General features: G+C 37.9%; 1 protein-coding gene across 36 annotated transcripts in view; it reads right to left on the bottom strand.

Moving 5' to 3' along the window:
* The window catches only part of ESRRG (estrogen related receptor gamma), a 616,791-nt gene that overhangs the window by 144,082 nt on the left and 458,642 nt on the right, over positions 1–14,067 (bottom strand). For all 36 annotated transcript variants that reach the window (XM_077887012.1, XM_077887030.1, XM_077887042.1 and 33 more), the window contains one exon: positions 11,131–11,247. In XM_077887012.1, the coding sequence (XP_077743138.1) occupies positions 11,131–11,247 (117 nt within the window). The remainder of the gene's footprint in view (positions 1–11,130; positions 11,248–14,067) is intronic.

The following is a 14,067-nucleotide window of genomic DNA, read 5'->3' as shown; positions in this document are numbered from 1 at the left end:
ACTGGGACTTTAAAAAATAGGAGAAATCAAAGCTCTATAGCCCTTCCTACCTCCCAAACCCATTCCACGTTAATCTCCTTTAATGGCATGATTCCTATCCATTTCAACTTCAAAAAGCCAAAGTCAGGTAAAAATAAATTTATGATGTAAATCATCAGCTGAAGCCCCTGGCACCTGAGGATCAGTTATTATGCCTGGGCTGTGCGGTCTACTTGGGTGAAACTGAGTGGGAGTGACGGGTCCCTGATATTTGTTCTAGTAGCCATAAAGCCACACTGGCTCTCAAATAGCACAATCTGCCATTCACTTAAGTCTGGTTTGCCAGGAAGCCCAAGGATGGACTCCCCACCAGTACCATCAGGCTCAGGGAATTTGGCTAGCACCAGGCACCTCAGATTTCTGCCAGCTAATTGGCTTTGGGGAAGCCGCTGACCTACTCTCCACTGAGTGGCTTTTGTGAACCTGGAACCCAGCCTGCCTCTCATCATTGATCAACCTTGGCCAAGCCAGCTGGCTTGTTCCTTTGCAGACAGCTTGCCTTAGGGAAGCTGGTTGGTGGCTCTACAACCTACTAAGAGAGAGAGAGGCAAAACTATAGAACAATCTTTCAAGAAACGACCAGCACTCACTTTCATTCGAGGGAGACTTAGGAATGAACAAAAATCATGTTTGATACCCGAATAATATAGACGGAGCCGCACTCAGCACAATCTTAACTAAGAAGGTGGCTAACAAGTCGGGAATGGTGCCTGAATGAAATGGGCCTGATTCAACTGTATACCAGAATTCCTTTACGTTAAATAAACACAAAGCCATGAACATCGATGCCACGTCGAGGTATGTGTGCACTGGTGGAAAGAAACAAAAATCTGCTGTCTGGAGGCCGGTAGGAAGAAATTCCACATCAGAGTCCTGGCAGGCTGGGGGCTCCCCTCCCCCTTCCCCACCACACACGGTGCTGGTGCTGTCACTGCACTCTGTGTGGATGAGCAAATGTGGAAACAGGGTTCCTCCCCTCACCCAGGGGTTAAATCCACTGGGAACTTCTTATAATCCAAAAGGAATAAAAAGAAAAAATTAGTAGCATATTAGATAAATGCCAGCTTCCTATTTCAAGTTCACAAATGGAAATGACAAATGGAGACAATCAAATAAATGATTAACTTTTAATAGTATTCCAATTAAAGCAGGAGGAAGGGAGCTAAAAGAACCTTTTCTCACCATTTCAATCTTTCTGTCCTCTCTAGCCCAAATGCAACCAGGATAGATTCTTGGTGATGCATTTGGAAAGTCCACAAGAGAGAATCTACTTCATTTCTAATGTAACTGCTATATTTCAGAAATAAATAAATACAGAATTGTTCCCGAGAACCACATGCGCACAGGGAGTATGTGACAGCCTAGGGTCCACATGGATTATATACAGAATCATGGACAAATCTTTAAAACTTTGGTACTTCAATTTTCCCCCATAAATATAACAGATAAGATTATAATACTCCAGTGGTCCACTATGGCCATATCCTCAAAACAACAGAGGCAAATGGTGCTCAGAGTCAGGAAATCAAAGCCATTCCTCTCTACAAATGCAAAATTTATAAGGAATTTAGTCCTGAAGTTCAAAAAAATTGGAGCCGGAACGTAAACCTATGCCAAAATGTTCCTCTATGCCCTAACGTGGATTTATATAAGATGTCACACACTGTTTGACAAAAACACAGACCCATGAAGTAGGATTCCCACGAATTGAACAGCTTAGGTGCCTCTGATGTTTATTCATACAGTTTAAACTGGCCGAGTTATTCCAAACTTTATGCTGGGATCTCAAGAATCTCAGAATGGGAAGTGACCATAAAATATATTCTAGTCCAAACCCCACTTGATAACTTGAACTTGTTCTCTACATCTCTCACAATGATGGGAAACTTACCTGCCTTCCAACACAGCGCTGAACATTAAATGAATAACTCAAAGCGATGTAATGAATCCCGATTTTTTATTTTATTTTATTTATTTATTTATTTATTTATTTATTTATTTATTTATTTTGAATCCCGATTTTTTAAAATGGTTGACTTAAATGAGAAAAGCACTGGGTGTTATACTATATGTTGACAAACTGAATTTGAATAAAAATATATTTTAAAAAATACACACACACAATAAATAAAATTAAATAAATGGTTGACTTAAATAATCTTTTAAGAGCTCAGCGTCTCCCAAATACCCATAGCCTCTGAAGAATCCCAAGCTAAATATATACTTGAATATTACTCTGGTTCACAAAGACAAAATGTATTAAACAAATACAGAGCACAGGCAGTAAGAACCAGAAGGCCTGCCATAAAATCCAGCCGCTTATTGTGCATTGTGAGAACTCTGGCAAGTAACATTATCTCTCCAAGCTTTCATTCCTCTGCGAAATGGGGAAATACCCACCTCTGGGGGTCACTGTAAGGAATAGCAAAAAAAAAACAAAAAAAAAAAAAACAAACAAACAAACAAAAAAAACCTAACTAAAGCATATAGCACATAGCCTAATGCATATTGAGTTCCCAAGAATTATGTTCTTACCCCCTTACCTCTAAAACCTTTCCTATTCATTTTGAGACAGACTGTTCAAGTTTCCTATCAACAAAGCATGACCAAAACATCACCATCTGGTAATGCAGTATCTGTACATGAAATAACTTTTTGTGGCACTTAAATATATTCCCAAACGGCTTCATGTCAGGACAAAGCTCACAAAGAAGGTGCTCTTTACTATTGCTTATATTATAACTTGGGAGTTTTGTTCAATACTCTGCATTAATGAGGGAGCTTCTTAGGATAATATTACAACAGAGAGTGCAAGAAATACCAGTGAGGTCAATGCAGTTCTATTAACTGTCATCTAACACAGAAATATTTTCCTTGAATACCATTAAAGCTTTCTCCTTTTCTTTGTTCTGCTTTTTGAAGGCAGTAGGAACCCAAATTTCCCTACCAATAATTTCTGTTTTCGACTTGGCAGCATAATGATATTAGACTTGAGAAAAAAAAAAAATCACCTTGGCAATGTCTTCTTCAGAGGGTTTTTACAAAAGATATTTTGTTAGGATAATTTGTGCTAAGCAGGTTCTTTAAGTAAGCAAAAACAAATCAGCTTGTTACTAAACGACCCGGAGTAGCTTTCTATTTTTTAAAGAGAACCTACCTGGAAAATGCTACACCCTTTAAATGAACATTTTGTTAAAACAGAAGATATGAAACAGAAGGGTAATTAGACAAGTTAAGTTGCTCTTTGCTATCCTGCTGATAGGGTAAACCCAGAAGACTCTCCGAGTTCCCACTGCCATATATATATCAAGACACAAACTGTGGTTGCAGGAAAACAGTTCTGGGATGATTTTTCTTTATATCCTGGGGGCTCAAGACAACTGACTGAAGAGCTATCATGGCAGCTAAATGAATAAATGCATAATTTTTGTTCTGTGTCATATACATGCATATATGTGCACACACACATGCCTTCTCTAAACTAAAAAGTAGAAATTGGAAGTATACCCCATGGATTGTGATGAGATAGATCAGAAAAAAAAAAATAGGGCCTCTGGATAAAGACTCTTCCAATGCAGAAGAAGAGAAGCTACTATCACCTCTATGCTGTTACCATTTCTTCCTAAACATTAGGTCAGTTCTAGGAATTCATGAGTCAGAGCAAAAGATGTCCTGGGCCTTCCATTCTAGAGTGACTGGCAATGGTCTATCTAGCTGAGATTTAAGCAGGGCATAGATGACAGGATTCTTTTAAGATACTGGAGATCCACTCAGGAATGAAAATAAAAGATAATTCTAGATCCTCATGCTTCTTGAGTTTAACTGCTTTCCCTGGGGACCTGGTATCCAGAGGCAGACACTACCTCAGTCTGACCAAAACAAAATGGACTTAAATGTCTTGTTCCGTGCAGGGTCTTAAACTCTGACATTCTGACCTCCGAAATTTCTAGAGCAGAGAGCCTTCTCCAGCTCACAGTCAGCCCAATGCTCTAGCTGCTTAGCTATTTGGTAATGACTCCTTCTGGACCGATCCCCACCACCTCAGTGGCCTCCTCAAACCCCAAGTGAGAAAAGCTTGGTTTTCCAAGATCAGAATCCTAAGGAAAAGTCCCCTCTTAATGAATGTCACTTATAGCTTCGACACAAACCCCTCGTCAAAGCCACAAGCTCTGCTGCTTCCTGAGAGCACCAGGACTCCTTCCCATGTCTTCCACCCCCAATGAATATGTCAGGCCACTACCTGCCTGCTGTGCTGAGACTGTGGGCAATCAAGCCGAGGCTGGAGCAGGAAAATACCTTCGTTTGGCCAGGACTGCAACAAAGCTTGATAGAGATACAGAGCCTGAAAGGTGACGTACCTGACTTCTAATCCCATTCCCACTCTATCTGCAATGGGTCATTGAGTAAGTCACTGAAACTCTCTGAGCCTTGGATTCCTCATCTGATTAATGAGAATCCCCTTCGCAGGGTCCCGCTTTTATCTACTGAGTGAGGCTTTAAGGTGATAATGGAACCTTAATATCCTGTGCCCTTTCCACACTGAATGGTGGCTGATTCCAAATGCTGATTCCCAGCTTCTGCTTTGACTTTATCCTAAAGAGGAAGACTCACAATTCTAACACATCGTTTAAAGTGCCTACCCGGAATCTCCAGGCTTGTATTTCTTAGACTTTAAAAAGTAAAGGGAAATAATAAGCACCTCTGCAACAGAAGCTTACTTTAAAAATGTCAATTCAAATATGAAAAGCACATGTGCTTATCAATAAAACATGTAACTATGTTATTAGTTTTATTAGCTTTAATGACTCATTCTCCCCCCCCCCCTTAGGAAGTATTTCAAAGGATCTAAAATTAGATAAACCTGTTCTTCTCCTCTCCTATTTATGTCAATATTTTTATTTTAAAAATATAACAACAAAACTTCAGATAAATCTGACTGGTAGCGATACAGCAATCTGTGATGAGATTCCAGAGCTCACAGAGATAAAACTCTACTGACTGACTGCTCTTCAATATATTGACAAGAGATGGTAGGGACTGTGAGGGAATACAGAGGAAAAATTTTTCAAACATAGGCAAAAATGCAAGAGCTCATTTCCTAAGTATTTAAACATCTATTGATCGCTCCACTGTTCCTTCAACTCTCACTTCTATTAACTGTGGCAAAGATAACATACTTCCTGTTTTCCAGAAAAAATGAAAAGCATCCAAAGAATTACCCAGTTAAGACAAAATGTACAAAAGAGCACAACTCACTAGCCAAGTCTACAAATCTAGTTCCTATGGTTTGACTCCCCTCACGGATTTCATCGACATCATCATCAAAATTACAGATATCTCTGTGTCTATATTAGTATAATGTTTCCATTATACTAATATACATTATATCATTTTCTAAATAAAATGTCTATTAGAATAGAAGGGATGAGAAAAAAGGCAGTCTAAGTGCTCCCCTGCACATGTGGAAATGAAGACAGAGCTCTTTTGGATTTCCCCAAAATCACCATGCTAGGTAGTGGAAAAATAAAAAAAAAAAAAAATTGAAAAATCAAATTAAAAGCTAAAACGTGGCATTTTTCCAGACACATCGGAGAAGCTCAGTTAATATTTATGCAGATGTACTAAAACTTAAGTCCGTCCTCTCAATTTTTTTCCATGATGCTCTGCTATCAAAATTTCCTTAGTACAATTTAGTGTACTTATGAGATTAGTAGAATTCTTACTCTTCTTCTTGCACATTTTAAAATACAGGTGATTTGTCCATTTTTTTTTTCTGACAGACAAAGGAATAAGCCTTTCTTTCTATAGCTCAATCAATAATCAAAGGCATTCTTTATCCATGCTCTTATTGATAAAACGTTCTGCTTGACTTGAAGTCCCTTTTTTCCTTTTTTACACTGTTGTCTTTCTTTGCTTGACCTAAGGGTAGATATTAAAAACTCAGTGGGTTAAGCCTCTGACCCTTCAGCTCAGGTCTCAAATCTCATTGTCATGAATTCAAACCCTGTGTTGGGCTCCATGCTAGACATGCAGCTTACTTAAAAACAAACAAAAAACCCAAAAAACTATATTTCCTTGTGAAATTTTGGGACAAATTTTCACCTATTGATGTTTCTATGAAAAGTCTGAAAAGGACCCCTAAGGTCATTGATGTTGCCAAAAAACAAAATTTACATGAATTCGTTGTAGTCCAGCAGGGCAATGTAATATATCCAGATTCTATCTTATAGTGTCACCCTCTAACCATGTGCCAGACCCTGTGTCTATATTAATTAGCTCTATCGGTTTTACAAAAACCTTACAAGGTAAGTTCTATCTTAGGTCCCATGGTCACAAATAAATAGGCTGATGCGGGTCTTACAGGTTCTGTACACTGCCCAGGTCCAGGAGGTAGTAGAGCTGGGCTAGAATCTAGGTCCACCTGACCCCACAGCTTGACCCTTATTGTCTCTAGCAACAATAGGTAATGTTGATTTGGTTCTTCTTCTACACCACATGGTATTCTAAGCACTTACCATGCAATTTCTTACTGGATACTCACAATATTTCATTTGCAAATTCTACTATTGCTACCATCATTTTATAGATGATGAAAAGGGAAGATCAGAAAGGTTTAAGTAACTTTTTTTAAAAAAGAAAAAAGAAAAAGTGAAAGCATTTTTTTTTTTTTGTCCTGTCCTCCATGCTTCCTTGATTCCTCTCTACTTTGGCATGCAGGCTGGCCATCCTAGAGAATATAATGCTGTGTATAAACATGAGTGCCTTGCTCTCATCTACAAGAGTCAAAGAAAAATACTTGAGTTGCCAAGGTGAAACCCATCATACCAATAAACAGCAAAAGGCCCTTCAATCCTTCGATCAGTGAATTCTATACCTAAATAAAATAATTATTGCTTTCATAAAATGTCTCTGTTTGCCACTGACAGAGAGTAAACCCAACCAGTATGTCTGCAATAGCCTTTAAATAACCAAGGAGAGAGATCAAAATAAAAATAAATCTTGACCAGATTTATAGGTGCACCTTGATTAGTTCTTGTTTTTTCCTTCAAATAAGCAATACCTGAAAAAAATGAAAAGGGAATGTTGAGACCAGATATCTTGTAATAGATGGGTTTTCTCTGACATACAGTATGGCATAATGCTGAAAAACTAATGCGGGAGGCTTGCCAGCAAAGTAGAGCCCCAAAAAAGAAAAGGGGATTTCTCAGGCTGTAGAATGGTGCAACCACTGGGATTTGAACAAGCTATCATTTTTTTTAACTTCTTGAAGGTTTTTTTTTTTAATTTTGTGACATTTTGTCATTTTCTCCACATAACCAATTGTTTATTTCAAATGGTAACGATTTCTTGACTCAAAAATTCTTTTTTTTTTTTTTTGACTCAAAAATTCTAATGTTAAAATCAAACGTAGTCCATTCAGACATAATTCTGACTGGCTAACAAGAAGGCCTATCTTGTAAGAATTTAATTATGCACAATGTGATACAACTAGAATTGTTTGCCCACTAAGCCATCACTTCTCTTTGCCATCCTACATCATTAGTAGAAATATCGGTCAATTAAACTAGGGATTATTGTTTTTAAAAGAGTGAAGTCTCATTTTTCTATAAACCACCTTTCTAATGAAAACTTCTTTTATTTCCCTCAGGCAGCACTTTATCTAAGACGTATTTGGCTAGTTGAATAAAAATACCTGTTAAAGGAAAGAAGGGTCCCATCAAAGCTGTTGAAATCTGATTTCATCTGAGATTCTACAACTAATGTTGTTTTTTTGTTTAAATAGATTTTGTCTGTCAATTTCCAGCCCTGCTGTGCCATCAGCCTGTATGGACTGCTGTGGTCAACACGGGGGTTGTAGCAGCAAATTTTATTATGGACTGGTAATTGAATTGAACAGGTTTACATTTGAATAGATTTACTACATCATGATCTCTGACATACTGCATGGGACCGAAATCCCTCTCCATCCATAAAGATACATTTAAGACAGTATCATTCTCTCCAGACTGAGGAGGCAAGTCCTGAGCCAAGGAGATGGCCAAACATAATCGTGCATTTATATGCAGGGTGTAATGTAATATTTCACTGCATTTTTAAGTACAAAAGAAAAGGAATATTCTGTATTTACTCATAGCCATCCTTTTGGGGGAGGGGCTTAGAGAACTGGTATTTTTCCCATCAAAGTGGGCATAAGGAAGTAAAGGGAAATAAATTATTATTTGAGTATATCAGCAACAGCAGCAATTCCCTTGAAAACAGACCCTCCAAAGGCTTGATAACAGCAACTGAAGAGGTGTGAATAACAGATAAGCGCCGGCCCATTTCTTTCACCAACAATGTTTAATTAAACACAGTTCACACCTCCTTGATCACTCTAACCATCCTTCAAGATTGCTCCTGCTTAAAACCTACAATGGGGGAAATTATTTAGGGGACAAAATTTTTTTTTTTCATTTTGTCCATAAACCTGGAAATGCAAGGAGTTGAGTAAATCACAGTAGTAAGATTAAATGAGTCACAAAACTCTACCAACCTGGAAACGGAGATATATCTCCATGCACTTTAGTTTTTTAAAATAAAATCCACATCTAGGACACATCAATTCAAAGTGCTAATTGATATATTACTCTTGTAACACTTTTACAAAAATGGGTTTGCTCTTTGAAAACTATTCAACTCCCAGCTTTTAATTAACCCTTCTGGAATGAGCATAACTTTAGTGTGGTTCTCTACAGCTCAAGTAAGTGGCAATATAACGATCAAAAATGGACCATCAATAACTTATTATTTTTTTGTAAACTAGGTTTGGTTTGCTACTCTGCTATAGTGTTTAAGGCAATTACGAAGATAAAGCTTTCAACCTCAAAAGAAGTAAGCTATCACCATCATCCTAACTAAAAGCAAATTCCTCATCCTGTGGATTGGGTCATAATGTTTGGGCTCTTATCTATATGTTTTCCTTTTTCAAAACTGTCCCACTGGCATTTCTATGTAAGGTTTTTCTCTAGCAAGAACAACCATATCCAACTTTCTCACTGCTGTACCACTAGAGCCTAGAACGGTGCTTGGCTCACTGGAGAAACTTAATAAATATTTAGCAAGTGGATTATAAACCTAAATATAGCAACTATGAAAAATCCTAATGGTGGGCGGCCCAGGTGGCTTGGGGGTTTAGCGCCACCCTCAGCCCAGGGCGTGATCTTGGAGACCTGGGATCAAGTCCCACATCGGGCTCCCTGCATGGAGCCTGCTTCATGCCTCTGCCTATGTCTCTGCCTCTCTCTCTCTTTCTTGGTCTCTCATGAATAAATAAATAAAATCTTTAAAAAAAAAAGAAAAAGAAAAAGAAAAATCCTAATGGTGCCAAAGGCTATATAGTGAAAAGGGAAAGTACCTCCCCTCCTCAGCATATTCATGGTATCCCACTGTCCCCAATCCTTATATATTCCTTCCTTCCACTTCTCCATGTATATCCCATCACAAATGCACATCTCCCTTCTACTATTTTTTACTTGACAATACATCTGGTGTCATCTTTTCGTAAGGCTTTAATTATAAAGTTATGTGCTCTTTGTTTATAGCTTTCCCGTCACCCACACCAGGGCTGAAGAGGAGAGTCAGAGATGAGAAGAATTTGAGAGAATCTTCTCTATGTTCCTTGTCAATGAAGAGTTAGCTCTTTATTGGTCCAGTAAAGAGTGGAGAAATGGGGCATGAATTCCACATACCCAAATATAACTTATCCACTCATCTTCCTATGACATTATTAACAGGAAAAATCATAATTAAGAACAAACCAGGAAAAATGAGGAGATCTAGGAATGCCATACCTAATTGAAGTTCCAGTTTGTTCTTCAGGAATAAACACTTGGATCTATTTGGATTTACATGTTAAAAAGTCAGAGATCAAAAAAAAAAAAAAAAAAGTCAGAGGTCTTCAGTAACAGCAAATATATAAACTAATAGGACCAACTCCATGAACAAAGCGTATGTTATGACTCAACAGAAGCAGTATATTTAAATGTAATTTACCTAATTTTCTTTCAAACTTTGATTACTGCATATTCATTTTTACTTTATAAAAGTATCATATTTATTTTAAACTCTGGTAAATTTTCTGAAGAGAAAGAGATAGGAAGATCTAAAAGCCATAAAAAATGCACATCTACAAAAACATACACATAGACGGAGATGTATTTAAAAACAAAACAAAAACACATGTAGGCCTTCCAAAGAAAAGAATGATTTCTTTCTAGCTCCCAAGCTAAAATGTTAATTTCATTGGACATGCTGAGATATAAAAATATTTCAGGACCTTGGATATGGGGGGAAGAAGTAATTGAATTCTAGGATCTGTCTGTGTTTAGTTCTGGCTTCTACTACTTGGTAGGTGGGTAAACTCAGGCCATAACTGAATACATGGTCACTGTTATTATTCTGTGTTTGTTGGTGTTATCCCTTAGCGAAAGCAACAACTTCAGTATCATTATTATAGGTTCTTTATAATAGAACATAAGTCCAAAATAAAAGATTGGAAAAAAAAATAAAGAGTGCTTTAAACCTAAAATTAATTTTTTTAAAAAGTGGTGACAATATGAAATGATGTTAATTAGCTTGACTGCGGCAATTATTTTACAACACATATGAATATCAAAACATCAAGTCACATACCTTAAACATACACAATTTTTATTTGTCAATTATATCTCAGTAACGATGGAAGGGAAAATCTGTCTGCAAACTTAGAAGTGAGAAGAAACACAAAAGACAAGGACTAGCCTCTTGGTATATTCTTTGTCCTTCGCCTTCTGCAACTGGTACAGATGAAAGGAATCTAGAACTACCAAGCATACCTGGTGGGGTTTAGCTGCACATCGGATGATTCCTACCTTGTCCCTTCCTGTTGATGTCAAGCAGGTAGCCAGGACATATCAGAAAACTCAGGTGTAAAGATGTATTTTGCCATCGGATTCAGAGAGCTTACAGCGACCCCCTCTTCTCCTGGTGTCTTTAGCATTTCTGTAAATCCCTGTACACACCCTTCCCTCCACTCCTAACCAAAAGCACAGGGCCCCTAGAAACACGCCTTACCTTCTTTCAGCATGCCCACTTTTAAACACTTCATGAAGCGGCAAGCCTGGCAGGATTTACGTCTGCGCTTTGTGATTTCACATTCATTCGTGGCAGGGCAGCTATATTCTATATTACCTAAAACATAGAGTTTGAAGAAAAGCAGTTAGATTTTCAAAACCCAGGAAATGTGAGCAACCCAGAGGCAATACCCACTCTGTTATTCCTGCCTCCCCACTCAAAAAAAAAAAAAAAAGTCACATGAGGTTCATTAGGATGTCATAAATGTCATGAAGCTGGATGCTCTGTGGCAACCACTGGAGATGCACTGAATAGGGGCGCCTCGGTGGCTCAGTTAAGTGTCCAATTCTTGATTCTTGATTTTGGTTCAAATCATGACCTCACAGTCTTGAGATCGAGCCCACCACTTAAGATTCTCTCTTTCCTCACCCCCTGCCCTCCTTTCTCTCTCTTTCTCTCTTAAAAAAAAAAAAAAAAAAAAAAAAAGAGGCACTGAATAATTGGAAGATACATGGTAAAGTATCTCAAAAGATTAAGATTAAGTGTAAAGTTAGCCTCTAAAACATTACACTTAGGGACGTCTGGGTGGCTCAGCGGTTGAGTGTCTGCCTTTGGCTCGGGGTGTGATCCCAGAGTCCCAGGACTGAGTCCCACATCGTGCTCCCTGCATGAAGCCTGCTTCTCCCTCTGCCTATGTCTCTGTGTCTCTCTCTGTGTTTCTCATGAATAAATAAATAAAATCTTTATAAAATAGTAAAATAAAATAAAACATTACGCTTAGTCTATCCACGCAAAATAACAATCTTCCAGAATTTTAGAATCTAAAAGAAATTTCAAAGCAAATTATTTCCATAAAAGCATGAACATCACAACCACAGTCTTGTATCATCAATCCTGGATTTCTTTTGGTTACTAATGTTCCAATGTATCGGGCTTATTGTCTTTCTGACACTAAACAGCATAAACCCCACCGTGAAAAATGATCAGCAGGCTAATCCGGGGCCTTACAGTAAGCTCCTAGAGGGCAGGGACTGAAATGACATGGCTCTTGTAGCAACACCTACCCGGGATTTACAACACAGATCTCTGCTGAGTAAATACTTATTGAGGAGGAGGAGGAGGAGGAGGAGGATGGTGATGATGACCATCATCACCTTATTTGTTTGTTACCTTATTTGCATAATGAATTCCAAACAATCAAGCTCCATGGAAGTGTCATAAATAAAAATAAACTGTTATGAAACTATATTTTTAATGTCCGTTGATATTACTTATGGTGGTACTTACACATTTGAAGTTGATAAATATGTAGCCAGAAGAAGATCCAAACTTTAACTTTTTTTTTTTTTTCAATTAACGCCAATGACAGTGTGTAGGATGTGCTCTGGGGCTGCCTACAGCTTTGTAAAGAAGCTGCCTTTAAAATAGAGCCTCTCTCCCCTATCAGCTCTGTCACATAGCGCTTGAAGGTCTTTCCTTACTTCCTAACCCTTTCCCCTTGTGATTAAGTGCATTAGTATCTTAATGAAAATGCATTCTGTTTATTGCCCTCTTGGGAAGGGGGAGGTCATCACACCAAATGCATAAATTGTCATCAGAGACGGTCCGAGCATAATTGCAATTTTGCTGCTCCATGTTTGCAATACTCAGGGTCCGTCCAAGTCCCCTGAAACATGCGCAGATTCTAGTAATTAGCATAGAGTCTGCCTGGGACCACAGCATTGATGAAATATTTCAGAGTTAATCACACTTTGTAAACACTGATTTATATTGACTACCTTTCTCCAGACTGATGTCTCCTCATTAAATATCACATTAGTGGATTGCAGGATTGTACAAAGACTCAACTACTCAGCAACTGCTAATTCAACAGGAAGTAATACCCAACCACTTATAACTACTGAAAATTGGTTAAGTATGCATGACTAAAAAAAAAAAAAGTGTGTGTGTGTGTATATATATATATATATGTATATATATATAAACAAACTGTGCATTATAATTTGAGAAAAGCCTATCAAAATTATTTGACTCAATTAGCATTCTAACTCAGGGCATTTATAATAATAGAAGCAACTGCTTTTTAAAGTAAGAGGTTAAATAAGAGTAATATTAACTGCATCAACAGAAGCACACACCATCACTTTCTTCAGATATATTACTAACACCCAGAAAATTACAGATAAGTCAAAGGAACCAGACTGCCTGGGTCATGGCTGAGAATAAAAGGATTTAGAGTCTGAACTTTAGATGAACCATTTTTCACTGCTGAGTTTCTTAAACCATCACTGAAAAATGTATTTTGCATCCAGGGAGTATTACTAGTAATTTGCTAGGGGTTAATTAGTATTCTATTACCAGATCCTTTCACTCTACCCACCTCTTCCTATACTTATTTAAAAAGAAACTTGGTCTTTGCTTTCTTAGAAAGAGCTGAACAATAACTAGTTAGGGAAAAAATGGTTTCCAAACAGCATTTCTTGCCTCCTTTTGCCTAAAAAGTCAGTATAAAGTCCTAACTTTGCTTACTTTCCAGTATTAAAGCCTGACCCGCATTTTAACCCAATGCTGATAACTTCTCCCCACCATCTCTCTCCCACCTACACACACACACACACACACACACACACACATCACTCTCATTTCAAACTAGTTTCTCTTCCTCAGAAAATTCTATCCTCCTCCTCCATGAGAACACACTTCTGACAGGAACCTCAATCAGGCATGTGTGAGCTCACACCTGGACTATGGCAGTTATCGCCTAACTGGGCATTGTGCCTCCATTCTGTCCCCCTGGAATCCATGCTGCATGCCTCTTCCTAGGGCTGCATCGGGTTATGTCAGTAGCTTAATTTAAAAAAAAAAAAAATCACTACATTTCTATAGTCTCTTGAATTAAATACAAAATATTAGATTAGCAAACAAAATCGCCACCCA

This window comes from Canis aureus, chromosome 38 (genome assembly GCF_053574225.1).
Source record: "Canis aureus isolate CA01 chromosome 38, VMU_Caureus_v.1.0, whole genome shotgun sequence".
In the NCBI taxonomy this organism is placed as follows: Eukaryota; Metazoa; Chordata; class Mammalia; order Carnivora; family Canidae; genus Canis; species Canis aureus.
Note: the sequence above shows the minus strand (reverse complement) of the source record. Positions and strands in the feature narration are given on the sequence as shown.